This window comes from Bubalus kerabau, chromosome 1 (genome assembly GCF_029407905.1).
Source record: "Bubalus kerabau isolate K-KA32 ecotype Philippines breed swamp buffalo chromosome 1, PCC_UOA_SB_1v2, whole genome shotgun sequence".
NCBI classification, from domain to species: domain Eukaryota; kingdom Metazoa; phylum Chordata; class Mammalia; order Artiodactyla; family Bovidae; genus Bubalus; species Bubalus kerabau.
The window spans coordinates 206,871,175-206,898,132 of record NC_073624.1 but is presented as its reverse complement, the minus strand read 5'-3'; the positions used below and the strand labels follow the sequence as shown (position 1 = coordinate 206,898,132).

Sequence of the window (26,958 nt, the reverse complement as noted above, 5' to 3'; positions counted from 1 at the left end):
GCGCTGAGGAATGTTAGACAGCACTTCGGCACTATTGTTAGTCACTCAGTGCTGTCTGACTCTTTGTGACCCCATGGACTGTAGCCTGCCAGTCTCCTCTGTCTATGGGATTCTCCAGGCAAGAATATTGGAGTGGATTGCCAGTTCTTCTCCAGGGGAATCTTCCTGACCCAGGGATCAAGCCCGGGTCTCCTACATTGCAGATAGCTACTTTACCACCTGAACCACCAGGGAAGCCCTACACTTTGGGTTCATTTTAAACAGCAAAACTACCACCAACCAAAAAAAAAAAAAGATTAAATGCAAAAAATGCAACACTAAAAAGACTGCAAAGAGAAAACTTGTTTACAATAGGAACTGAAGCAAAAAGGAGAGCCTTGCCTTGTTCAGTCTCAGCTGGGGGCATAAATCAGATGAATTAAATTTTTTACTGCTGTTAATGTGTTCACAAAATGACCACAAAAGCACTGTGAGAGTTAATTTCAAGGTTACAAAGAAATTTTAGCAAATAGGTGAGTTCTCAAACATGGGATCTGCAAATACTGAGGACTGATTGTGTAAGAAAAAAATCTAAGCTGCAAGGCAGTGATTGGACTGGAGGTGGGGGAGGGTGTGAGCAGAGACTAGCCAGGAAGGACCATGGGGCACCTTCTGGTGATGGCAATGTTCTTTATCTTGATCATGGTGGAGGTTACACAGGGAAATATATTTGTAAAACTCATTGAAATATACACTAAAAATGGGTACATTCTATTGTTTGTAAATTATACCTCCAGGAAGTTGAGTTTACAAAAATGACTTAGAAAAGGGATATCGGATTGTTTTTCCATTCCTCTTGGGATCTCAGCGGCCAGCCCCCTTAAAAGAGTCAGCACAGAATAAAGAAAGAGGCAGGGTGTGCTGACTCAGGCTCCATTTGGAAGCTGTTTGCACTGCCCTCCCAGCCCTGCCCCTGTACGCGAGAGAGCATGTATGACTCAGAACCTCAGCTTCTCCAACTCAGACACTCTCATTTCCACTGGGTCTATCAGAACTTGTTTGGTTGCAGGTAGACAGAAACTCAACTCAAATCAGCTTAGAAAAAAAAAAGTGGGGCAGAGGGGGCAGTGAGTAGGACATAGAAAACAAACCGGTTACCAAAGAGGAGAAGGAGGGGGATGGATGATGACTTTGGGTTTAACAGATATACATATAATATATAAAGTAGATAAGCAACAAGGACAGCACAGGGAGCTATACCCAACATCTTGTAACAACCTATATGGCAAAGAATCTAAAAAGGAAGATATTAATATACATATGTGCTAAGTTGCTTCAGTCATGTCCGACTCTGTGCGACCCCAAAGACAGCAGCCCACGAGGCTCCTCCATCCCTGGGATTCTCCAGGCAAGAACACTGGAGTGGGCTGCCATTGCCTTCTCCAAAATATACATATGTAGGTACATATATATAACTGAATCACTTTGCTGTACACCTAAAACATTATAAAACAACTATACTTCAATAAAAAAAGACTTATATACAAATTTTCATAGCAGCTTTATATGAGGTAGCCCTCAAATAAAAAATTGGAAACTGGTGAATGAACAGCAAATTATAGTATATCCATACTATGAAATATTATTTAGCAATAAAGTGAATAAATTTTTGATACATGTAACAATATGGATAAATTTCAAAATAATTAGTCTAGATGAAAGAAGCCAGACCAAAAAAGTACATAGTGATTTTATTTATATGAAGTTTTCAGTTTAGTTCAGTTGCTCAGTCATGTCCGACTCTTTGCGACCCCATGAATCACAGCACGCCAGGCCTCCCTGTCCATCACAAACTCCCGGAGTTCACTCAGACTCACGTCCATTGAGTCAGTGATGCCATCCAGCCATCTCATCCTCTGTTGTCCCCTTCTCCTCCTGCCCCCAATCCCTCCCAGCATCAGAGTCTTTTCCAATGAGTCAACTCTTCACATGAGGTGGCCAAAGTACTGGAGTTTCAGCTTTAGCATCATTCCTTCCAAAGAAATCCCAGGGCTGATCTCCTTCGTAATGGACTGGTTGGATCTCCTTGCAGTCCAAGGGACTCTCAAGAGTCTTCTCCAACACCACAGTTCAAAAGCATCAATTCTTTGGCACTCAGCTTTCTTCACAGTCCAACTCTCACATCCATACATGACCATGGAAAAACCATAGCCTTGACTATGAAGTTTTAGAATATGTAAAATCTATAATGAGGAAAGTAGATCAATGAGGTAAAAAGAGTGACAGAGGAAAAGAATTCCAAATAATCCTGAGAAAAGTTTAGGGATGATGATTTTGGGGTGTTCATTGGTTGATCATGATGATGATTTCATTAAGTGTATACTTGTTAAAATTGGTCACATTGTACACTTTAAATATGTACTTAATTGCATGTCAATATTACCACAATAAAACTGTTTTAAAGACTGGAAAAAAAAAAGAGGAGATGTTATTTGCTCATGTCATTGGGAAGAGCAGGAAAGCTCTGCCATCAGACATGACTAGATCTAGGGTTCAAGTATGGTCACCAGGCTCTCCTGACTTCATTCCTCTGTGTGAGCTTCACTCTGGGACCATTGGCAGGAAGGTGGTCACCAGTTGCCCCAGAATGCCAAAGAGAGGGAGCTTCTCTGTTATCACACACCCGGGAGCAGGTGTCCTTTGCCCAGCCCTCCACAGCCAAGGAGGGTAGAGCACATTGACGGGTTAGGCCTCGGTCCTGTTCCTACTCCCCTTAAAGAACGTGGACTAAAGGTGGGGGAGATTTCTCTCTAAAAGATAACTCAGGTGCTGTTCCCAGAATATGGGAGAAGAGAAGGTGACCAGGCAGACAGTAGGTACCCAACAACCAATTTGCCCTGAGCCAAAGCTGCCTTTCCTGAACACATGGACACATCAAGAACTGAACCTGGCAGGGAACGAATGGCACGTGGGAATTAAAATCAGTATTCTAGAACCCCACAGAAAACAGTGGAGTATTCTGACTATGTGTCTCAAGAAACAGCAGAGAGATTTCCTGGGGCCTATGCCTCTCATCGCAGAGTTCTCACAGGCCAGAAGACACAGTATGGCTCTGCTTCCCAGCTGTTGGCCTTAAATGCAGAATCCAGGTGCCATTTACTCCTCTTGCTACAGAGATTCCACTGACTCAAGTATCTTGCCCGTGTTTTGGGTTCGACATGAATCATTTTTGAAATCTCTCTTTCTGGCACAGCAAGAGCTCGCTCGCTCGGTTCTGATCTCAGGGAAATATCATACGTCTATCTTTTTGGCAGGACCATGATGATGGACCGTGGAGAAGAGAATGGCACCCCACTCCAGTATTCTTGCCTGGAGAATCCCAAGGACAGATGAGCCTGGTGGGCTGCAGTCCATGGGGTCGCAAAGAGTCGGACATGGCTGAGTGACACACACGTAACGATGGAACTTCTCGAGCATCAGTGAATTTTCTCAGACTCTTGCTATTAGCAGATCGGTTTTGCCTCCACCTTCTTCAAGAAATTTATTTGAGGACATACTGAGTTTTATTCAGTTTAACAAACATGTATTAAGTATCTGTTTAATTGGAAACAAGATGAATGAGATGGTCTCTGCCCTTGTTTCTTCTTTTTTAATTTTTACACTTATTGATTTTCTTGTGTTATTGCATTGGATAGGACTCCACTACAATGTCAATACTTGGTATACTTGTCAGAGTCCTGCTACTATTGTTTCAACATTAAGTATAACTGGTAGATGCTCTTTAACAAGTTAAAGAAATTCCCTCTTATTTCTAGTTGCTAAGAAGTTGTGATTTTAAAAACAATGATAAATCAGTGTTTAAATTTATCAGATGCTTTTTCTATGTCCTATTTTCTGGAATCTGTAATTAAAAAGGTATACTACACTGAGCTCTAGTAGAGGGGAGGCAGGGGATAAAGAAACATTTGAGTAGGTCCTTCAAGGATGTGACAAACTCACCAGCCTCAGTGAGGGGAATGACAGTGTGCACTGGGAGGACAATCTCTGGCAAGGTTATGTGAGTGTGAACACACCTTCAGAGAATGGCTTCTCGTCTGAGTGGTTCTTTCAAATGAGAGTCCCTCCCCTGGTTTGCAGATATCTGCCCACTGTGGGATCAGGACACGCCTCAGCCTCGCAGTAACAGTAACTTGGGCATTCTACAGTGAAGTCTGCACATACGGCAAAAGTCAAAAGAACAGTCGAGATTATCCAAGAAAATTACTTAAACTGCCCATAAAAAACATATATGGGATTTATGTCTAAAACTCTGTAAGAATTCTAGAGTGCTCCCGCTTGCCTGCCAGGCTCACTCCAACCTCCTTCTGGGAGCTGTATTAAGCTTTACCCTTCAATGTTTATGCTCATTAATATATTTGGTTCTTTTTAAAATATTTATTTATTTGGCTGTGCTGAGTCTTAGCTGTGGCATTCAAGATCTTTGATCTTTGTTGCAGCACGCGGGATCCTTTAGCTGTGGCACAAACGTTCAGCTGCAGCCTGTGGGATTTCCTGGCCAGGGATCAAACCTAGTCCTCCCGCATTGGGAGCAAAGAGTCTTAGCCACTGGACCACTGGGGAAGCCCCAGTATATTTGTTAGTTGCTGGGAGGGTACTTGAAATGCATCTCAGGTCAACCAGAAGCCAGATGATGCAGGATGTCATTGTGCTCTACTCAGAGCAGAGACTGGACACCTTCCCCCAGAATGACTAGCAAGGCCTCTGTGTCTCCTCTCAGCCAGGTTGAGGTCGGCCTGACACCCCAAAAGTCTGCCCCTCTCTAATCTGTAGGCATATGACCAGAGAGTGACAGGGACTTTTCCAAGCCTGACTCTGGCCCAGCTGACACGGGTCAGACCTTTCTCTCTGACTTTGCATGTGGCTAACACCGCCTGGAAAGGGGACCCATCCACCATGACCCCACAAGCCTGGCGACTGGGCTTCTGGCCTTGACCAGGATCATCCTTACCTTATTGCCACCAATTTCTCAGCTCATCTCCTCCTCACAGGCCATGCTCCAGCCACACTGGTCCCTTCTTCTTTCTCCAACACCCAAAGCTCATGTCGGCCTCAGGACCTTTGCTCTGCACATTCCCTTTCCCAGAGTGCTTTTTCCTTGTCACCATTCAGGTTTCAACTCACATGTTACCTCCCCCAGTCTCTTCCTAAAGCAGCACTCCATTCAGGCATTCCGATCACGTAACCCCGTTTATTTTCATCTGAGCATTTATCACCATTTATTACCATATTAAGTATGTATTTTCCTAGTTACTGTTCATCCCCCGACCATAAAGAAGATCTTGACTATTTGGGTCACCTAGCAACTACCCAGTGCCTGGTTCATGGTAACCACTTAATAAATACTTGTTGACTGACTGGGCGATAGAATCCGTGGCTGGCCGATTTGGTTTTGGGGTGTCTTGGTCCCTCCTCCACACAAGACTAATTGGGGACCTGCCTTACTTGGGCCCCAGCATTCATATCCTTCCTGGGATGCCATCCCAGAACTCCAGTCCCTCCTCTGAGACTGGCCTCTGCCTCCACACCAGCAGGCAGCTGAATTGCAGAGCCCCTCTGCCCACCGGTGTGCTCATCCGGACCCAGGGTCAGATTGAGAGCTGGATGGCAGTCCGGAGGAGTAGGCAGAGGCAGCCGCAGACTGCCCAGCTGACTCGAAGGCCTCCTCAGTGCATCTCCATCTCCTGCCCACCTCTCCGCCCTGCCAGGGCCTCCTGGTGAGTGTCCCTCAGAGGCACCTCCTGCGCCATTCATCCCCATTAGCCGCTGTCCATACTGGGCTGGTGGGAGATCAATTACCAGTGCTGGCCACTGAACCGTGTTAATGAGGATGTACGCTCACTCGGCTAGTGGCGGGGATGGGTGGCAGGGGCAGAGAAGGCAGGGGCAGAGAGGGACAAAGGAGGCTACCTACTAAGGTCTTGAGCAGGGGTTCCCCTCTAAGGACCCTGGGAGATGCTTGGGCAGAGACCCCGGGGACCAAGGCTTAGCTCAAGCTGTGTGTGGGAGCATAGCAAATAGCCTGGCTGGAGATTCGGGCCTCTGGGAGTAGAGGTGACATTGATGAGAAGAGGGGCTCCTCGGGCTTGGCCTCCCATTCTTTAGAGCCTTTGCTCAGACCCTCCCCTCTACCAAGAATGCCCTCCCTGTGTCTGCCCCATAGCCCAGGGGCCAGCTCACATGACCCTGGCAATGCTCCTGGACCACCTCTACCCTCACCGCTGACTGAAAAACCACTCCAGCCTCGTGCGCCTCCCCCCGCCACCCCCGCCGCCTCTGGACCTCGCTCTGTGTAATTCTGACTCTACCAGAATCTGGGCTTCCCAGATGGCATTAGTGGTAAAGAACCCGCCAATGCAGGAGACATAAGAGACGCAGGTTTGATCCCTGGCCAGGGAAGATCCCCTGGAGAAGGGCATGGCAACTCCCCCTCCAGTGTCCTTGCCTGGAGAATCCCACGGACAGAGGAGCCTGGAAGGCTGCAGTCCATGGGGTCTCGAAGAGTCGGACACGACTGAAGCTATTGAGCACACAGCACATCAGATTGTACTGATTTGTGTGAAAAGACATTTAACCTCGGTCCTAAGAGTAACTCGAAGGAAAACCATGAGAGGAAATGGTTCTCTTCTATGAGATTGGCGAAGGTAGAAAAGGCGGATAAAGGCAGCGCAAGCTCTGACTACTGCAGCGGGAGGGGCAGGCCCCACCTTAGTAACCCACGGAGTGTGACCTCTTCAGAGAGTAATTGGACAATAGCTATGTAAATTCCAAATGTTCCTGCCCTTTGCCCTAGCCTTTCACTTCCAAGCATTCATCCTCTGACACACAAGTGCCCAAAGATAAAAGTGCTCACTGCCCGGAAATGTCCTCCGTGTCCATCAGGAGGGGTGGTGAGAGTCACTCAGGCCATACCACACAATAGGCATCCCTGGTCTCCTGCCTGCGGAGGGAGATAAGCAGAGCGTCCATCTCCAATATTCGGGGGAGTCAATCAGTTAATATAAATAAAGTGCTTAGAGGAGCGTCCAGCACAGAGTAAGTATAAGTTCTTGCTATTATTATGGGTTTGCTGTTGTTGAAAAGCATTGGGTGGATCTGTACATACTGCTATGTAATTATCTCCCAGAAATGCTGGTCAGTGAAAAATGCAGACAGAGGCTGCTGGCGGTGCAGGACGCAGCTTAAGTTCTGCTTTGTTTCTAGAGGAGATCTGCTTTTGAATGCATAGACCATCTCCGGAGGAGTGGTCCGGGCTGACAGTGCTGCTCTCTAGGGAGGGGCAGGAGAGCAGGAGACAGGGACGAGAGGGTGATTTGCACAGAGCCTTCCACGCAGTTTGCAGTTTGTAACCACATGCCTGCACCACCTATTCAAACAAATAAACCACCCATAAAGACTGATGATTCACCTGTGTCTCCCACCAGACCATGAGGCCCCTGAGGGCAGAAACTGTGTTGGAGCCACTGCAGAATTCCTGGCCTGGCCAACATTGGCTGATGGGTGAGCCTGGCCAGTGTTGGCTGGTGGGTGAGTTGGCTGCAATTCCACATAGCCCATCTGCTGGGAACCACTCCCCCACCACCACCACAAGGTATGATTCCCAGGAGACACCAGCAGATTGGGGATGGGGCATGCTGGAGCAGCCTGGGGAGGGTCTGACCTCAGCAGGAGGCAGGGCTGAAGAGCTAATTCCCAGTAGATCATTTCTGGAAGCAGGATCCAAGTGGGCAGGTGCGTGGCCAGGCCTCCAGGAGCCTAAAGCAGCAGCCTTCATCAAGGACTGTGCTCTTTCTTGGGCCACAGAGCAGGCCCCTTTGTTTGCAGGAGGCTGATATTCCCATCTGTCTGCATGGCTGCACAGGGGACCAGGAAGGCATTACCGTGGCAACAGCCTTCACAGAGCCAAGGGGCTAGCTGTGGGCCTTTCACCCCTCTGATGGGCCGAGTTTCAGGCCCTAGATCTGTGGTAATTCAGCCTGCCCAGCCAGTGCCTGGGCCAAGGGGCAGAAATGAGGCCCCTGGGCACAGGAAGGGACCTGCTGGGGCCACCTCCGCAATCAGACCTGACTTAGGGCCACCCTCTGCTGTTGCCCTCATCCTCCTGTTTAGCAAATGGCGGCTGCTCCAGCTGGAAACTCAGGAGAGAGGGCCCGGCTGCCAGAGCCTTGAGGTGCAAAGCACCCCTGAGCAGGAACAGCTTGACTGTCCACTATCCATGGACAGTCAAGGAAAGGGAGGGAGAGGCAAAACATGACTTATTCCTGCAGGGGACATCCCTGCAGTTGAGAAAGGTAGCAGCTTTACATGCACAAAATGTGACTCTGTGTTCAAAACACATCACGGTGGGGGTAGCCCAGCAAGATTGGGACAGTATCCTGCCACTTACACACACTCACAACCATGCTGAACATTTTCTACAAATACATAATATGAGGACGAAATTTTTAAAAGGCAAGTGATCCAGAGAGATCTATAGCTCACAGCTTCAATGTCACTGGAAGAGGAGTGGGGAACAGGATGGGGCACTAAGAAGACCTTAGTGTTATCCACATTTTAAGTAGTTGTTTAGTCACTCAGTTGTGTCCGACTCTTTGCGACCCCGTGGACTGCAGCACATCAGGCTTCCCTGTGCTTCACCATCTCCCAGAGCTTGCTCAAACTCATATCCATTGAGTCAGTGATACCATCCAACCATCTCATTCTCTGTTGTCCCCTCTCCTCCTACCTTCAATCTTTCCCAGCATCAGGGTCTTTTCTAATGAGTTTTAAGTAGGATGGGTTCCTAATTTACCTGTCCTATCAAAATGATTTAAAAGTAATATAAAAAGTCATTGCTCCAACTTCCTGTCTCATTGAGGTTCCCTCTGACCATCCCATTTATTGCTGAGTCCTGACCCACCCCTACCCTCTCAGGGCCCCTTGCTCACTCATATTTCCAACACTTACATCCTCTCCTGGGTGAGGGACTCACCACCAGGCTCATGCTCTGTGGTCTTCTCTCTTCCTAGGTGGGGTCTCCCTTCCTGGGCAGGGTCTCCCTTGGGGCGGGGAGCGGGGACACACCAGGCTGTGCGTGCAGCCAATCCAGTCCACTGCCTGTTTTTACATAGCTCCAGAGTTATATATAAAAGAATAGTTTTATGGTTTTTAATTGTTGAAAATCAAAAGAGGGATAGTATTTTGTGACACATGAAAATTATATGAAATTCAAATTTCAGTGTCCAGAATATGTTATTTGAACATGCCCTTGCTCATTTGTTTGTCTTGGCAAAAGCTGCTTTCTGCTATAAAGGCAGAGTTGAGTTATTGTATGACCTGGAAACCTAAAGTATTTACCATTTGGCCCTTTGCAGACAAACGCTGTTGATCCCAAGGTGCACCCACCACAGTGTCTGGCACACAGTAGGTGCTCAGTAAATCTGGCTGAATGAATAATGGAGGTATATGTATTGGAGCATGTCACTTCGATGTCCTGGAGAAAGTGACCCTCTTCCCAGCCCTGCCTAGCGGACATCACCGCCTGTGGAGACCGGAAGGTGGGCTAAGGTCTCCCTGAGCGACCACTGCACTGCGAGAGGCATCTGTGGAGAAGGAGGTGTCTCTGGCTCTAAGTTCTCGGAGAAGAAAAGACAGAGGGTGACAAGGTCCGGACTTAGCACCTGCAGGGTGGGCTGCCGGGTGTCTGGAACGGGGCTTGGGTTTGCTTAGACACGCGGACCTCCCTCCAGTGATCCGCAGCAGACTCGGCTGCCTGCGTGGGCTGCACTTTGGCGCCCTCTGGTGGTTGACTGGAGTGTATCCTTCCAAAGCAAGCGCCGGCCGCCCTCTGGAAGGGAACCCTGTTCCCGGACTTCCTAGCCCATCTGACCTCCTTGTTCAGATTCAAGGTCTCATTGGTCCGGGCTCAATCTGTCCCTTCCAGTACTCCCCCTTCATCCACAGACAAGGTAACCTGATATCACAGGACGTCCTCCTGCTGAGTTGCTGGATGAGCTGCTGGCAGCCTCTCCTCTGGTTAGACCAGGCAGGCCAAGGGCACCTGAGGGACTCCCACGTTGCCAGTCAACGCCCAACCCTGTCACCACGAGTGTCCCTGATAGACGGGGAAAGGGTGACCTTGGTCATGTCTCAGGGACCCATCTAGAGTGATGGGAACTGGGCTGCTTATAAAGCTTCCTTGTGTTTTCTACACACCAAGAGAGGTCCCATCTGGGTAAGGGCTCCTTAGTACAAGGAAAAGAACTGTTCCAAGTTCTATTTTGGGGACAGGAAATTCATCTCTCGTGAGCCTGAAATGCCATGTGGAGTGATCCTCATGTGCTCATCACCACATACATGGTACCCCACTAGCAACTGTTCCATCTGTCCCTGCCAAGAGACCGTGGGCTCCAGGAGGGCAAGGGCAAGATGCTCCAGTGACCCCAGCCTCCAGCCTGAGTGGATGGATGGATGTCCTGTAGCAGAACTGAGCTTTGGGGAACTCTGGGTCCCCAGCCAAGGTCACGCCCACCCCTTCCAGTCACTCCTGTGCATCTCATTGGTTCTATTTCCAAATACATCCTGGTCCCACCACTTCCCTCTATCTGTGCCCTCTGACCTTCACCCACACTCCCCTCTCTAGCACACCAAGCTCCCTTATGCCAAACCCACCAGCTTCAGGGCCCCTAGGGCAACTGTTCCCCTGGACCTTCCCAGAGATGGGACCCCTTCCACCACCTCATCAGAAGGTCCCTTCTCCCAGGCCCTCTAGCTACTCCTGTCTGACCGTCACTCTTATTTTCTTCATAGCTTGTATGAAGAAAATGCTTATTTATTCGTGTCTCCCCCCCAAGAATGGAGCCCAAGGGCTAGGGCTTCGCCTTCTTTCTCCTCTGCACCCCCAGCACCTGCATGGAAGCTTAACTCAAGCTTGGGGAATGATGCCCTGCTGCCCCTACTGTGAGCGCAGGTGTCACTCGTGTGCATCAGAAAAGCAGGACAGTCTGGTGCCGACCTCCCGTGAGAGGGCTCAGAGCTGGGTGACTCCCCCCTACCCAGCCCGTTTCTTCATCAGGAAAAGACTCTCTACCTCACAAGGGGCGCTGTTGAGGTTTAAGGGGAAAATGAAAAGTGAAAGCTTTTGAAATTAAAAAAAAAAACCAAGACACGCACAATACTGTGAGTTGCATTTATTGTGGTACACACTGTCCAGCTGGCATCTGGGAGCCACAATGCTGGCTGCATACCCGATACCCTGCCCTCCCAGCAGCAGCTCTCAGCATCCCTGGATGGCAGAGCAGCCACGACTCCAGCAGATGACTGTCCCAGAGGGATCTGCAGTGTCTCAGGCGCCAAAGCTGTACCTTTCATTGGGCTTGCAGCATTTACATTTTTTTCATTAGTTAAAACTTAAAAATAGGTCTATTTCACATAAAATCCTGAATTCCTGGCTTCTCTGGATTTCTGACATTAGATCTGCATTCCCACTTTAGAGCAATTAGCCATAACTAAATGACAGTCACCAAGTTCAGATGGGGATCTATGCTCTGTCAGTCCCCACCATACTCTATTGTATCTCAAGGTACATCAACTCAATGGCCCAAATATTTCTCTGGTCACAAAGCAATGTCTCTTTGTGCGGTCTTCAGGGACAGTAGGAAAGTCAGTTGCACTGCAAAGGCCTCACAAGTCAAAGGCCTACTTCATTCATTTATATGACCTACGTGACCTTAAGAGCATCTGAGTTGGAGATCTATGAACTACCCACAAATCCCTTTGATCCACAAAGAGCATCCCCTGGATGGATGGGTGCACCATTTACTTGCCACACACCCCTTCATGCAGCTAAGAGGCAGAGCTGAGAGCAACAGTCAGACTTCCCAAGTCTGAACTCTTTTCAAAGATCTCAAGTTCCCTGAATCGGAAGCACTGGTAAGCAGGGTGGACACACCAGCCACCTGGCTGTACGAGAGGTTGCAGTGTTAAGTCGCCAGACCCAAGCAAAGCTGTGCTGGAGCGCCCTCTGGTGGTCATGAGGCAGCTCTGCGGGCCACCATTTGATTTCAAGTGAGACCCAGCATCAACCACCATGGGCCCCAAAGAAGGCTCCCCGCCAACCCTATGGGTGCCAAGTTTTTGACTTCCAATTATTTCCTTCCCCAAACTTTCCTATCTCCATTCTACACCTCTGCCACTCTCCTGGGCACCCATCTCAGTCTCCAGTGGGGTTGGACCCCACCCAAGTTGTGTGGCCTCTTCATTTTTCACATCCCTGTGCCTCGCTGCAGGCTTGGCCCATGGCAGCCTCGAGGTGTTTTCAGGGGAAAACCCTACAGCAGAGGGGAGGTCAACCCCAGCCTACAGGGTGAGCAGCACTGGCCAGGTGGGTCTCTCAGAGAACAGGAAGCACGCGGGGGATGATGACGTCCCAAGAGCCGTGGGGGCCGGATGGCCAATCTTCACGAGAAGCTTGGGGTCTGGACTTTTACATGAAATACACCACGTTTTAAAGGTTGGCTCAAATGTATATGCTACCCAGACCAAGAAAATGCACTGGCGGAGTGGGTCTGGGCCAGGGCCCAAGGTGGAGAGCTCTGCCGAGGCCCTGCAGCTGACAGAACCTTCAGGACGCTGGGCTGAAGCCACTGGTTTTCAAGGATTTGTTTATTTGAGTAGTTTGTAGCCGTCATCATATTTGATCCTGAGAGGCAAGCAAGGGAGAGAAGATTCTTGGACCCATTTTAGAGTCTGAGACATTGAGGCTGAAGTGGGCTCCTGGAGGGATCACTAATGAAGAGAATTCTGAGATACGTGAGACTGAGTCCCAGGCAACAGCAGTCCCCAAGCCCACCCCACCTGGTCTGCTCCCTCCTAGCTGGGCCCTTCCTAGTCCCCTGGAGAGCCAACCACCCAACAGCAGCCCAGACGGCGGCTCCCTGTGACACCCACCCTCCATACACACAGCTCCAGGACAGGCAGCCGGGCAGAGCCATGCGGCTCTCCATGGGCGCACAGTGCAGTGGCCCGCGAGCCCCATGTGGGGTTCAGGTCCAAGCAGAAACACCTCCTGCAGCCTTGCCCATTATGGGCAGAGTGGAGGGTCCCTGGGTCAGCCAGGCGAATGGCCATGGCCAGTGTGGCAGCCTCACCAGTTGGCCTTCACTGCCTTGATGTCGCTGACGAGGTTCTGGGCCAGGCAGATGCCAAAGATCTGGAAGACAGAGGGCAGGTGAGGGAGGGGCCACTGCGAGAGCAGACTGCCCGGGACAGAGTGAGGCTGTGCAGGGCCATAGTGGTACCTGGAGAAGGGCGATGCCCACGAAGACCCCTGCCACAACAATCAGGTTGTCCTGCAGCCACTTTTCAAACTGGCCCACGCAGCCTTTGGTGTGGATGAAGCCCTGCTGCTCCAGCTCCTGGGGACAAATGGGCACCAGGCTCGGCTCGGCCTACCCACAGCCACCAGGGGCCCCACCTCAGTCCAGCATACCAAGCTCAGCCAGGCTCAGGGTCTTATACCTTAGCGCCTGCCACCTGGAGCCCCACCAAAGGGCCTTCTCTTCCCTGGGGTCTCAGCACAGACGGCTTCTCCTCTGAGGCCTTCCCTGACTGCCCTGCCCCAACCCCATTACCTCCCTGCTTTTAGCTTCTTCCTAGTACTTAGGTGAAATTGTCACACTGCTGTTCATATTTCATCCCTGTCTTCCTGTTTTCCTCCTCTACAGGAGCCCACCGCCTTGGGTTCAGCAGTATCAAGACCTGCGCCTCCTGGGACTCAGCACTCCCTCCCCCCACTCCCCCTCACCCCCGCCCCAGGAATCCTTGAGGCCTTTTGGCACCTTCTTATGAGGGCCCCCCTTCTTATTCTAGTGCCCCTCGTTGCCCCCATCCCTGTCCCCACCCCTCTCACCAGTTTGAGCCGGACGTCGTAGCCACACTGAGTGTTGAGGACATCCTCCTGAGGAGAAACACGCCAGGGAGCAACTCGGTAGGGGCACCCATGAGGCCTCAGGGGAATCGAATGGAACCATGGATTCCGCCGTGGCCGCCACTCCTCAAGGGAAGCCGGCTAGGACCCCAGTGCCTCTCCCTGTCGCCAAGGCGCATGGCCGCAACGCCAGCTTGAACTGCTTCCTTTTTAGGAGCCCTGCCTGCCCATGCGTTGTAAGAATGGGAAGACACCTGGCCCTCAGTGTCCCTGTGCCCTGTGACTGGAAGCATGTCACTGCAAGAAACTTCTGCTCTTAAAGAAAACCAGGAACGTTTCAGAACCCCCACCCCTGCCACACCAGCATGGTGGGCCAAGAGAAGCAGGCCCCATCCAGCAGGCCTCAACGCCACCCACCGACACAAACTCCCCAGCCCAGCAGGGCTACTACTACACACAAGAGGGCTTCCCCGACATCAGTGGCCCCCAGAGCAGGGCTGAGGTGAGGTGGTGGGCTGGTTCCAGACTGTGCCTGCGTGCTGAGGCCCCGGCCCTCACCAAGGCACACTCACCTCTGGGTCCCTGACGCAGCAGGAGAAGGGGACCCCGCAGCGCTCCCGGCTGGGGTTCAAGTCAGTGCAGTTGAAGTAGATATTGAGGTTCCAGTCGTTGGGCCCTCGGGCTCCGCAGCAAGACCACTAGGGGGTGGGAGGAGAGCCCGGGTGAGCCAGGCCCACCCCAGGAGCCCCATCCTGTTTGGGGACAGGCCCAGGCTGGCTGGCAGTGGCCTGGAGACAGCCAGTCAGGTGGGAACCTCCCCACAGACAGGTCGAGCCTGGGCCCAGGGCCATCAGAGCAGCTTGAGGCTCCTGACCAGGTTGATGGGGGCTAGGGGTAGTGGGAAGGGGCTCCTGAGCTTGTCCCCCTAGCCCAAGAGAGGCCGAGCAAAGGGAGTGGGCGAGGACGGTAGCCCAAGGACTGTGGCTTCCTCTAGGCCACCTTGAGGGTTGGGAGTTTCAATAATCCCTGAAGAGAGGCTGAAGGCCCCTATCTGCGCCTGGTCTCCCCATACTTGTCCAACAATTTTTACAAAAGATCGTCTTTTCCTCTTTCCAGGGCCAGGAGAGCAATCCTGCCACCCTCATGACCATGCCCCATCCCACTTCATGGATGCTGCCATGGGCACCTGTATCCCCATGACCGCTACCCAAGACAATGGGCTGCTTCCTTAGGTAGGGCTGCAATGAAGCAAGCAGCTCACAATCCAGTGGGGAGACAGGCAGCCTTAACTCACTGACACAGCACAGGCTGCCAAATAGCTGGCCCTCGAGGGACCAGCTCGGTGGCAGACACAGGTAGGCCCTGTGGACTGAATGGGGGGAGTGAGGCACAGCCACGCAGCTCTGCCTCCCTCCTCTCTGCTCAGCACCCCTGCTCCCGCTGGAAAACACTGGCTCCTCTCATCACATGCCTGCTCCTTCTCCTCCCCCAGGGCCAGCCCCTAGAGGCCTTCTCCTTCTCCGTGCTTCCCCATTTCAGGCTTTACCACAATTTATAATGCTACACACACACACACACACACACGTTTCTTTTGCTTATTTATCATCTGTCTCTTTCCCCAAATCACCATCTGCACAAAGTCAGGTCCTAGCTCTTTTTTTGGAGAAGGCAATGGCAACCCATTCTAGTACTCTTGCCTGGAAAACCCCATGGACGGAGAAGCCTGGTAGGCTGCAGTCCATGGGGTCGCAAAGAGTCGGACACAACTGAGTGACTTCACTTTCACTTTTTACTTTCATGCACTGGAGAAGGAAATGGCAACCCACTTCAGTGTTCTTGCCTGGAGAATCCCAGGGACGGCAGAGCCTGGTGGGCTGCCGTCAATGGGGTCACAGAGAGTTGGACACAACTGAAGCGACTTAGCAGCAGCAGCAGCAGCAGCTCTTTTTCACCCCTGAATCCCCAGCACCTAGCTCACGACCCAGCACATAGTTGGTCCATCACAATTCTGCATTAAATGAACAATAAATCACATCCTAACCACCTGGCTCTTTGTTTACTTCTGCCCTGGGTTGAGAGCGCCTCAAAACAGGCACCAGCTCTGGTTCACCTCTGGATCCCAGAGCAGTTCTTGGGGCGGATGGCATCAAAAGAGCATGACTGTTTAAGTGGGTGTGACTATGAGTGTGTGTGACTAAGTGTGTGAGTGGGTGAGAATGTGCAGGTGGAAGGTGTCTAGGATTTCTTGAACTGTTCACTGACTGCTTCTTCACAGGGGTTAGGTTTGCAAGCTTAAGGGCAGAGCTTCTGGGCGGTGGGGCAGGTCTCAAACCTGACTAAGTTCAGAGGCCAAACAAATAATATAAATGAGAGAAGAGGGCCAACAGGTATAATAAAATAGAGTGATGGGGATGGTAGCAGAGAGCCTCTATACCAGCAAAGGGGCAGTGGCAATGTAGCCCCGGCCGATACTGTGGGCCCAGCTTAGTGGAAGAAGAAATCTATATTTTCATGCCACATTTCTTCCTCTAAGTGTGTCCTAAGCCTGGCCTAGGAGCTGCCAGTTTGAAGCCTCCGGCCTCTGCTCCCCAACCCTGCATCCATGCAGGGTTAGGCACATGGAGATCACCAAGGGCTGGCTTCCTTTCAGACAGGGGGACACCTGGCTCTCTTCCTTGGGGCCTGCCTGGCCTGGTAGGCAAGGGAATGGTCCCAGCACACAGGGAACTTGCTCCTTTGTTCATCTGCCTGGCAGGTGCCTCCTGTATGTAACTGGAGCTGAATGCCGGACTTACGTATTCCTGAGCAAAGTCAATGAGGTTCTGGAGGTCAATGTCGTCCCGATAGGCCTTGACATTGTTGTTGATGAAGAGGTTGAGCTGGTCTCGAATCCAGTCCTTGAAGACGAAGGCCAGGATCCCTGTTGCCAGCTCCAGGAAGAAGATGAGGCCAAGGAACACGGAGAACTGGCGTCAGGGGCAGACAGACAGACAGTGGGGGTCAGAGATACAGGGTCTGGGGTTGCCACTGAGTGGGGTTTCAACCTCCCTCATCCTGACTCAAGGCAGCCCAGAGTCTCCACCTCTACCATATTAGTATTGATTTATGATGAAAAAAGATACCGCTGTTCTTAACGACTCTATTGTCTTTGAGAAGCCACCCTACACACACAACTCCAGTTTCTTTGGTTGAGGAGGAGCCACTTCCATATAGAGGCCTAGGCACGCATCAAGAGCCCACCAATCAGAGCACTACCTCCCCTGGGGCCACAGGGATTGGTCCAGAGGCGGCCAATCAGGATTAAGGAGATGCAATTAAACAACTTTGGCAGAATGGCTGGGAAAGGAGACTCACTCAGCCTCCAGCAGAGTTCCTGGGAGGGCGGCTTGAAGCCAGTACCTCCGCCCACCCCCCCCGCCCGATTCCTGGACATTTTCCACCCCAAGGGGTCTGGAGCCAACTCAGAGGCACAGAGCTGAGAAACAGAGAGGTTAGGCCAAGTGATACTGTGGTGGCCCCTGGATCCAAAGGCACTGGCAGCTAACACATCCCTGGGTTTTCTTAATGCCCATTTTCGCTTAGGGCCCAGGCCACTAGGTTTCGGTCACTTAAAACAGCTGCTGCTGCTGCTTAGTCGCTTCAGTCATGTTCGACTCTGCGACCCTTAGGGACTGTAGCCTTCCAGGCTCCTCTGTCCATGGGATTCTCCAGGCAAGAATACTGGAGTGGGTTGCCATGCCCTCCTCCAGGGGATCTTCCCTACCCAGGGATTGAACCCAGGGCTTCTTTACCGCTGAGCCACCAGGGAAGCCCCACTTACAACAGAGGATCCTATAAATGTATTAATAATACAAATCTGGTGACCACTGTTAAAATTACACAATAATAAAACTACCATTATTAAGCATGAACTATATGTAAGAAGTGCGTGGGAGGAGATTGGGGTCTCCAGTGAATCTAGGTGGGAGGCACTCACAAATTTGAGCAGGAAGGTGTTCTCCCGGAGGGCCCCAATGCAGCCGGCAAAGCCCAGCACGGACATGACGCCTCCAACCACCACAAACAGCCACACAGGGTCAAGGCCTCCCAGATCTGTCAGTGCTGAGATGTTGGAGAGAACGCCCTGTGCAGGGGGAGCAGAGGCAGGTAGAGGGGGACTGGCCCTCCCACCATCTCAGCCCATAGCAGCCCTGCACCATATCCCACTGCCTTACCTTCTCACTCCAGGCCCAGAGACCGATGGCCAGGAACAGGGCCCCCAGCACCTGCAAGAGCAGCAGCAAAGAGCTGAAGGCTGCGGCACCAGCATTCTTTCCCATCCCCAGCAGAGCCCCCTCCCTGCTGGTGCTCAGGCTCTTCAGGAAGCCACAGGGAAAGAGAGAAAGAGGGGAAAGCGCTGTAAATGGGATCCAGGGTCTTTTCCATCTTTCTAAGACTGCATCTCAGTGTTTCTTCCCACAGGGCACAGCTTGGAACACTGAACCCTCCCCAGCCCTAAGAAGGGATCCCTTCTTGGAACTTCAGAATCGGAGCAGAAGAGGGCCAAAACAGTCCCACCAAGCAGCAGCGACTGGTTCCTGAGCCTCTTCCCTCACCTCAGGCCTATTGTAGGGTTCCAGGCTCCTGGCATCCTCTCCAGTATCCTCCCAAGTCTGGTCCTCCTGCTTACCTGCAATTCTGTGACTGCCACTCTACTCCCGTCCCACCTTTCCAACCTCCATCTGCCAGAGTACATCTTGGCAGCTCATAGCCAAAGATCTCTGAATGACCAGGAATCCCAGTGAAAAGCTAGATCAGCAGAGGGGCCCTGGGCTAGGCCTCCTAAACACCACCCACCATCCCACCTCATCTCCGTGCTAGGACGAGCCCGGGATGTTCAGGGCAGCTGCCTGAACCCGAGCAGGACATCTAGTCTCAGAGGGAGAGCACCCCTCCTACCCAAGTGAGGCCATGATCCTACCTCTTCAGACCTCCGTCTCCCACCTGCTTTCTCTACAGGCTCCCTCCCCGCCTCAGCGCAGAGCCTCAGTCAACTCCACCCCTGGCCAGCCACCTTTAGCACCCACCCCTTTCTGACCCCAGGCTCCTCTCACTGCTGTACTCTTTTTCTAGAAATATTTTTCCTTCCCTCCCCCACACTAGATCTGGGATGTGAAACCAAACCTCACTTCTGCCTCATCCCATCTGACCCACCCATAGCCTTTAGACAGGTGAATGATTACTACTTTCTCTTTTTCAAACCTCCCCATGGTTAACGGCAACCCACTCCAGTGTTCTTGCCTGGAGAATCCCAGGGACAGGGGAACCTGGTGGGCTGCCAGACGTCTATGGGGTCGCACAGAGTCGGACACGACTGAAGCGACTTAGCAGCAGCAGCAGCATGGTTAATGCAATGCCATTCCTCCTCCAGCCCTTTCTCAGCCTCCCTCCTACAAGGCTCTGCTTCACTGGTGCCATGCACAAGGCCACCCCCTCCTCCACCAGGTTCCAACCTCAACCTCCAACCTACCCTTCTTCTCAAACTCATCTTCCACCTCATCATGATACTGGCAATCTCCCAATCTCCACCCAAACCTCTCGCTGGCTCTAGAGCCCTTAGTCCACCTGCCTGCTGCAAAAGCCTCCGCGTTCCAGGCTCCATCTCATGCACCGAAAATACATCAGTGAAAAGGGCACATGAGCTCTCAGCCTTCATGGAGTTTACACTCCAGTGGGGGAAACCCATAGTGAGCAAACAAGGTAGTTTCAGATACCAACAGAACCTTTAAAGAAAATCAAACTGGGTGATGTGATGGGAAGTGATGTGGGGGGGAGCATGTTTCAGTTAGGGAGCATGGTGACATTTTAGCTGAGGCCTGAATGATGAAACGGGGCATTGAAGAGAAAACAATTCCAGGCAGTACTGAATTCCAGGTAGAAGTACTGAATTCCAGGCAGAAGTACTGAATTCCAGGCAGAACTACTGAATTCCAGGCAGAAGTACTGGCAAAGGCCCAGTGGTAAGATCATGGTTGGTGGTGCAAGGGACAAACTGAAGACATGAAGCCAGACACCGCAGGGTGCTCTGGGCTAGTCCTGTCAATTCAGCCTGATAACTTCCCCTGAAACCTTCCTCACCTTGTCCACCCGCCATCACCCCTCCTTTGCCGTAGCCTGCCTCCCTGGTCTCCTTGCCCATGGCAGTCAGGCAGATCTGCCTCTAATACAGAAGCCAAAACAAATCCATCCCCACTGCCCTCAACATGAAACTCAAACTGCCCCAGCCCTGGGGCCTTTCACACTTGGAGTCCCATCCTGGGGAACCCTGGAACAAGCCTGGGTCTCTCATGCCTCTCCCCCACTGACATTTGGCGGCTCCCTCTGCTCAGTGCTCTGCCTCACTTCCACCTACTGCCCACTGAGCTGTCACCTTGGCTCTGCACTTACTGGCTGTGTGACTCTGGGTTAAATGACTTAACCTCTCTGTGCCTGTTCCTTCACCTATAAAATGTAGATTATAATTAAAGTAACTGTGAGAATACAGTAAGTTATAATTCATGTCATCTGCCTAACAGCCCTGAGGAGCAGGCTTCATCATCCCCCACTCCCTGTTAGGGAAGCTGAAGCCCAGAGAGAAGTGACTTGCCCATTGTCTCACAGATAGGCCGGAGACAACCAGAGCCCCAGACTTTCCCACCAGACCAGCTCTCTGCACATGGCCCACACTCTTGAGGCCGTGGCACTACAGGGGCCAAAGGACACCCACACTGCCAGAGCAGCTTGTGGGCAGAGGGCAGTGCCACTGATTCCTGCTAAACAAAACTGAGTGGGCCTGACATTCTGACCAAGGCGTCAGGAGTAGAGACTGAAGAGTCAGCACGTAGCCTTGGAGAGAGAGGATGGGGGAGGGAGAAGGGAAAGATGACTTGGCAACCCCAGGGATATGGATTCCACCCTGGGAGGGGCACCAGCAGTTCCCTTCTCCAGACAGACAGCCTGGCCCTGACACCTCGATTTGCTCAGCTGTGGAATGCTGAATTCTGTTCCCCAAGGCCAGCTCTCCTGGCCTTTCATTAGGGAATATCCCCCTGTCCTCGGCCGAGAACTAGGGCGACTGGCCCTCCTTGCCTGCAAGCCTCTTAGTTTGGGGGTGGGAGTTCGACCTATTCCCGCCCCCCGCCCTCGCCCCCCACCTCTTTATAGGGGCTTAAGGCGAAGCGGTAGGCCCAGGTACTGGAGCGGTAAAAGGGCTGGAGAGGGAATCCAGCCCTTCGCGAAGGCTTTCCATAGGGACATCGGCAAAACCAGAGGTGGGGCTCCGCGGACCCCTTACACCTCAGGGTAAGGGAGGCAGAAAGGGCGACCCGCACCAAGCAGGGCCGCGGGGTCTTCACCGAAACATCTCCCATTTCTCCGCTGACCCATGAAAAGACCCCGGAAGACTACCCCTCCCCATCCTACTACCGCAGTAGCTGGGACCCGCCCCCTGGAATCCGGGCCTCTCTAATTCCCTCAGGTGCTCCAGAGGGTGGGCGTGGAGGTGGGAAGGGGAGGAAGAAGTTAGGGGACGGTCCCAAGGCCTTGTGGCAGTGTCTCCTCCTAGTAGGAGACTGAGCCTCCTCCTTCCACCAGCCCCAGCACAGGGCCCAGAACCCACCCCGGGCTCACCCAGAAGACGATGTTGAAGCCAAACAGGAAGTATTTCCCGCAGCAGCCGACCTCGGGTTCCTGGAAGTGCTGGTGCTTGCCGGGCATGGTGAGTGGCCGCACGCCGGCCCGGGAACCGGGCCCGGAGGCTGGGCCCAGCCCTCCGCGGGCCGCCCTGGGCTAGAGCCGCCCGGGGCCTAGCCCGGCGGCTGCGGCTTCATGGCCGCGGCCACACAGAGAGCCCGTCGGGCCCCGCCCGCCCCGCAGGGACCGCCCCCGGCGCCCGAACAACCCCCGCTCGGTCCACTCAGAGCCCCTCCTCTATGCCTGATTCCGCTCCGCCCTAGGCTCCGCCCCCAGCCAGCTCAGTCCCCTTTGGAGCCCCGCCTCTGGGTCTGTCTCCGCCCCCTCCCGACTGTTCCCCTCTGGGCCTCGCCCCCATACAGGCACACCACCCCAAGTCCAGGCCCCTCCCCACTGCCCGACTCAGCCCCCTCGGAGCCCCGCCTCTAGGCCTGACTCCGCCCCTTACGCTGGCTGCTGCAGCGTCCCTTGGACCCAGCTCAGATGCTTGCTCCGCAAGTCGAAGGCACGGGAGACTCCTAGTTCCCCCCACACCACAAGGATCAGTACCAGCGCCACCCCAACCCCCGGCCTTGCAGTCGGTGCCCATCCCTGAAGAGGAGTAACGACCACGTTGGTGAGCGAACAGGGAATAGTTATATGGATGGTGTTTTTTAGCACACGTGCAGGACGTTTTATTACAGGGGAGTCGAATCAGAAGTGCTTCTCACTCGGAAATTCAGTTCTGTCTCTACTGGTTCAAACTCAGACGGGATGACACCTGGGTCTTGTGAGGGCTGCGCCTGCTGCTCCCTGCCCCTTCAGTTTTGCCGGGGGGCCATATATCGCAGCCCCCAGTTCAAACCCCTTTGGTGGTTGAAACACCGCCCAGCACCGTCTAACCCCTCTTCCCCATACCAGCGTCTACCTTGATCAGGCTCCTTGTTACCGAAGGGGTCTCACATGAGCCCTCTCAAGGCAAGACTGGAGCAGACCAAGGTTTAGGGGGTCGAGTTTTAGAGTCCTCTTTAAAAATAATTCCAATTTTGGGCTTCCCTGCTGGCTCAGTGATAAAGAATCCTCCTGCCAATTCAGGAGACCCAGGTTCGATCCCTGATCTGGGAAGATCCCACATGCCACGGAGCAACTAAGTTCGTGCACCACGACTATTGAGCCTGTGCTCTACAGCCCCAGAGCTGCAAATGCTGAGGCTGGCGCGCCCTGGAGCCCACACTCCACAAGGAAGCCACCACAGTGAGAAGGCTGTACCCTGCAACCCGAGAGTAGCCCCCGCTACTCTCAGAGAAAAACCCACGCAGCAACAAAGATCCAGCACAGCCAAAATAAATTACTTTAAACAAAAACTGAATTTAAAAAAAATCTTGTTTAAAGTATTTGTTTAGAACAGGAAGAGAAAAGGGCTTAAGCTTCACCTTCCGGTTAATCCACCTCTGACAGAGCCACAGTAAGGCCTGATCACCTCTCCTGGGCCAGGCCCTCATCAACCCCACCCCTCTACTCTAGGGACCCACACACAGCTGACTGATAAAGCATAGGCACCACGGCTACGAATCTGATGAGAGGCAACCCATAAAGTTTTTAAAGCAGAGTGATCACTCAGAGCCCCCACTCCTGTCCCTGAGCTCCAGCTCTGTCAGCAGCCTTGAACCCCCCTCCCCCAAATGGAAGAGACTGGCCTTCAGAACACCGAACTTCTTTCCCCAAGGTGGGGGGCATGGTGTTAGTCCTGAATCCTAGGATTCTCTCCTGTTCTCTTTCCACTTGCCATCCCACCTCCTCCACCAGTGACTCACCTCACCACACTGTACCCAACCCAGCCGCCCAGGGTTAAAAAGCCCAGGTTTTCTCCACCTTTCCACTGCCCTGGGCCCTCAAGTTGGTTACTCACCCCTAGGCCTGAGCCCCAGGATAGGGGAGAAACATGCCACCTGCCCTCAGCCCAGCCCCCTTGAGAAATAAATACACACAGCAATGAGAGGCTCAGGGTCCTCTCATACCACAAATTTGTTCTTGGCTAAGGAGTTGCTCTTGGTGGCTGTATCTGCGTGGGCCTGGTACCCAATGATGGTCTTTGTGGAGAGGCCCAGGCGCTCTTTGTAGACATGCCTGGGAGGTAAGTGGGAGAGGAAAGGAGACAGGCAGTCAGCAGCGGGTCCTGCAGTTAACCTGGGACCATGGGTCCTGTGCCCAGAGCCCCTACCCTGGTTCCAGCCACAGTAACTCCTGTTGTATGTGTCTTACCCGAGTGGAAACATGAAATGTGACTAATGCAAAAAAAAAAGATATATCTGCAAGAAATAGTTGGAAATCTAGACTCCACACCCTTTGCACAAGTTCTGGAAGAAAGAAGGGAGAGACAGCATGGAGTATTCTAGAGGTCTCCCTTGCAGGCCAAGCCATTCCCCTTCCACCTTCTCACCTAGAAGAGGCTCAGCCCCCACCCTGTGCCAGAGATACCCCTCACCCAATGTGTAGCACGCCCTCCTGGTTCTCTGCCTCCCGTGTCCACACAGCAATCTTGTCCCCCTTGGCTCGGATGTTGATGACGGCCCCACATACTTCCTGGCTGTGCTCCCCAAAGCTCTCCCCGATGAGACACAGCAGCTGGACCCAAGAAGGAGGGGGATGAGGCCTCCTGGTGGGCACAGACTGCCCCTACCACCCTTGAGACCACTGCTACCACACCAGCCCAGCCTCTTCCCTTGGGAACCCTCCCCATCCAGCCTCCCACCCAACCCCCCACTCACTGTCTCCAGCCACAGGTGGTCCAGCTCAATGTGGCGCTGCTGCTTGGTGAGGCTGACCAGCCAGCGGCCACCCCGCTTATTCCTGCTGTCTTCCCACATGGGCTTAATGCCATCCTGGGAGGCAGGTTGGTGAATCAACAACCTCCCTTTGTTCGAAGGGAAGGGAGTGCCTGGCCACCTCCCCAGGCCCTGCTCCAGCCCCTCCACAGACTAGATCTTCTGTCTTCACCCTTCAGTACAAGCAGGGTCAGCCCTGCAGACCCTCCTGTGGCTCCCATGGGCCCCTAAGCCTCAATATAGGTCACCTCACATAGCCTTGCATAGATGTGTGTTTGTCTCCTTTGCTGAACCAAAATCCTTGAGATGAGAGTTCAGATGGGGGTGATTAAAGGAAGTGTCTGGGGCAACCCCAGTGTGGCCAGGGACAGACATCCCAGGCTCGCTGGGCATGAGTCACCTAGGAAAATCTGCAAACGTGGACGTCAGGGCCCCACTGCCCAGCCCCTCCAAGGACAGGCCTGGACATTGACGAGTGTCCTCAGGCAATCCTGATGCAGTCCCCAAGTTAAAGAGCCAGGCCAGAAACCTAGACCCTCTTCGTTGCTCCCCCTTGTTCCCCCCTCCCCTGTTCTTCAAGATGGGGCTCAGGTCTGACACTCTGCCCCAGCTTCTGGACAGCAGTCCTCCAACTGGAAGTTATACTTGGCTCCAAGGAAGGCTGTCCTCAGTACCACACAGTCAAACCCCCTGTGAAGGAGGAAGCTTGGAAGAAATCAGCCCCACTGTGTCCTGGGGAGTGGGGGAAGCCGAGCTTACCTTGAACAGGGCGTAGTCACAGCCGGAAGAGAGCTTACTGGCCAGCTGGATATTATTATATATCCTGGAGAGAGACCCCCACCCCAGGCTGAAAGGCCAAGCTTTTTAGGGCCTGGTTTCAACTGGCCTCAGATCCCTCAACTTCTTACCCCACTGCTTTCACCCACCTTCCAGCCTCCAAGCCTTAGCTCATACTGGTGCCCCTTGCCAAAAACTTCCATCCCCATCTACCCAGACACTCAAATCCCACCTTCTCACCCACCCCTAGGGTTTGTGAAGCACCTTGCAGATCCCCTCACTGGATCACCACAGATGAAACAGTCTGAAACTCACTCAGTAGCTGAGACAAGCTCAGAGAGGGGAAGGAACTCGCCTAGGGTCACAAGGCATAAGGCAGCAGAGTCACGGTCAACTGCTTGCTTCTCCCACTTCCCAGGCCTTCTCCCTGAGTCCCAGGAAGGCTTGGGGGCAGGGACTGTGACCCAGCCCAAACTCCCTGCCACTTCCCTGCAGAGCCCACCAAGCTCCAGCCCTCAGGAGATGCTGCAAGACCCCAGAAGGGCTGGGAAAGTGGTGTAGGCAGCAGCTCCCTGGAGGGGTGGCGTCTGGGAAAGATCCACAGCTAAGGCCCCCTGACCTCAGCCTCCTCCATGAGGGACAAACACTCACGCCCAGAAGTCCTCCACGGTGTTGAACTTGGTGACCCGATGCAGGTTGTTCTGCCAGGCTCGGCTGCGGTCATTCTTGAAGAACCACAGAGCCCACCTGGGGGGTGGGGGAGGGGGCAGGAAGAAGCAAGAGTGCATCCACCTGCCCGCCCCACCCCACCTCCACAGCAGTAGGTTGGCCCGGAAGTCCTGCTCCTTCCCGAGCCAACAGGGAGGTAGGGTTTGTAGCACCGGCCCCACAAGGTGATGGGGACAGTGATCCTGCTGGTGGAGCCTTTAACACGGAATCTCAGCTGGATTAAGGCTGAAAGGGCCAGCAGGGCCCAAGTCTTAGGGCAGCTCTGGCCTTTCCCAGACGAGGAAGTGAGGTCAAAGCTAAAGGTAGGGCCTGCCCTACCTGTTGAGCAGCGGGTGTAAGTCCGGTTTGCCCTCCTCCGGGGCCTTCCTCAGAGCCTCCTCTCCCACGCAGGGCCCCGCGGCTGCCTCCTCCTCCTCTTTCTCATCCTCTTTCTTCCACTTTTGGATCCCATCCTCAGCCTCTTCAGCCTGACCAAGGAGAGGAGTCAAGCTGGGCGGTGAGCCCCAGCCCTCGCTGCCCAAGGGGGCAGATGGGTGGACTTACAGGGCGGGCAGCAGCCATGCTGAGCCTGGGCTCCACGGGCACCCAGCCATCCGAGGGGGCCTCCAGCTGCCGGCCTTAAACCCACCATCGCCCCGCCCCACTCACCCAGGGCAGGCGACTGGGAGGAGCCAGCGTGGGGGGTGGGCGTGGGGTGTTCCGAGGAGAAAGGGCTTATTCTATTGTTCCCATCAGCAAGCATTTAGTGAGCACCTTCTGCATGCAGGCTGGGGTCTGGGGACACAGCTGTGACCAGGCAGACCTAGCCTCAGCCCACATGGCACTGGTCATTTGGGGGCTAAGACAGGATGGCAAGGGTCAGTATTAGGGGTTTGCCCTTAGTGAAACCACATCCCACCAAGGGTAGACCCTGAATTTAAAGCGGATTGACCCAGAAATGGCAGAAGGTGGAGGGGAGCAGGGCTGGGCCAGGTCAGAGACGATACAGACATTGTG

General features: G+C 53.2%; 2 protein-coding genes and 1 long non-coding RNA gene across 7 annotated transcripts; 1 reads left to right on the top strand and 2 right to left on the bottom strand.

Annotated features, from left to right (window-relative positions):
- Nucleotides 1-12,390: 12,390 nt before the first annotated feature.
- TSPAN17 (tetraspanin 17) lies at nucleotides 12,391-21,849 on the bottom strand. Of its 2 annotated transcripts, XM_055550994.1 has the most exons (9): nucleotides 21,590-21,847; nucleotides 18,157-18,207; nucleotides 17,919-18,065; nucleotides 16,738-16,908; nucleotides 14,515-14,640; nucleotides 13,925-13,972; nucleotides 13,314-13,430; nucleotides 13,164-13,225; nucleotides 12,391-12,715 (listed from the first exon to the last, which is right to left on the bottom strand). In XM_055550994.1, the coding sequence occupies exons 1-9, from the start codon at nucleotides 21,674-21,676 to the stop codon at nucleotides 12,679-12,681; spliced, it is 846 nt and encodes a 281-aa protein (XP_055406969.1). In that variant the 5' UTR covers nucleotides 21,677-21,847; the 3' UTR covers nucleotides 12,391-12,678. The 2 variants fall into 2 exon arrangements, with proteins under 2 accessions (XP_055406969.1, XP_055406973.1); XM_055550998.1 differs by lacking the exon at nucleotides 17,919-18,065 and having other exon boundaries at nucleotides 21,590-21,849.
- A 183-nt stretch (nucleotides 21,850-22,032) lies between these two features.
- Nucleotides 22,033-23,218, top strand: LOC129630392 (uncharacterized). Its single transcript, XR_008703672.1, has 2 exons — nucleotides 22,033-22,268; nucleotides 22,727-23,218. It is a non-coding gene; the product is annotated as an uncharacterized LOC129630392 (long non-coding RNA).
- On the bottom strand, nucleotides 22,980-26,653 carry EIF4E1B (eukaryotic translation initiation factor 4E family member 1B). Of its 4 annotated transcripts, none has more exons than XM_055550956.1 (7): nucleotides 26,506-26,653; nucleotides 26,281-26,429; nucleotides 25,885-25,980; nucleotides 25,216-25,303; nucleotides 24,400-24,513; nucleotides 24,117-24,256; nucleotides 22,980-23,758 (listed from the first exon to the last, which is right to left on the bottom strand). In XM_055550956.1, the coding sequence occupies exons 1-7, from the start codon at nucleotides 26,521-26,523 to the stop codon at nucleotides 23,644-23,646; spliced, it is 720 nt and encodes a 239-aa protein (XP_055406931.1). In that variant the 5' UTR covers nucleotides 26,524-26,653; the 3' UTR covers nucleotides 22,980-23,643. The 4 variants fall into 4 exon arrangements, with proteins under 4 accessions (XP_055406931.1, XP_055406940.1, XP_055406957.1 ...); XM_055550965.1 differs by having other exon boundaries at nucleotides 25,216-25,279; XM_055550974.1 differs by having other exon boundaries at nucleotides 23,571-23,758; nucleotides 24,110-24,256.
- Between the last annotated feature and the right edge of the window lie 305 nt (nucleotides 26,654-26,958).

Excerpts from the sequence above, each read along its gene's own strand:
- TSPAN17 (XM_055550994.1), bottom strand. The coding sequence starts at position 21,676 with ATGCCCGGCAAGCACCAGCACTTCCAGGAACCCGAGGTCGGCTGCTGC. Across the intron at positions 14,641-16,737 it reads TTGACTTTGCTCAGGAATAC|TGGTCTTGCTGCGGAGCCCG; the intron begins GTAAGTCCGGCA and ends CCCACCCCCTAG. Across the intron at positions 13,431-13,924 it reads ACGACGTCCGGCTCAAACTG|GAGCTGGAGCAGCAGGGCTT; the intron begins GTGAGAGGGGTG and ends ATTTGTCCCCAG.
- EIF4E1B (XM_055550956.1), bottom strand. Across the intron at positions 24,257-24,399 it reads ACCACCTGTGGCTGGAGACA|CTGCTGTGTCTCATCGGGGA; the intron begins GTGAGTGGGGGG and ends TCTTGGGTCCAG. Across the intron at positions 23,759-24,116 it reads GAGGGCGTGCTACACATTGG|GCATGTCTACAAAGAGCGCC; the intron begins GTGAGGGGTATC and ends CTTACCTCCCAG.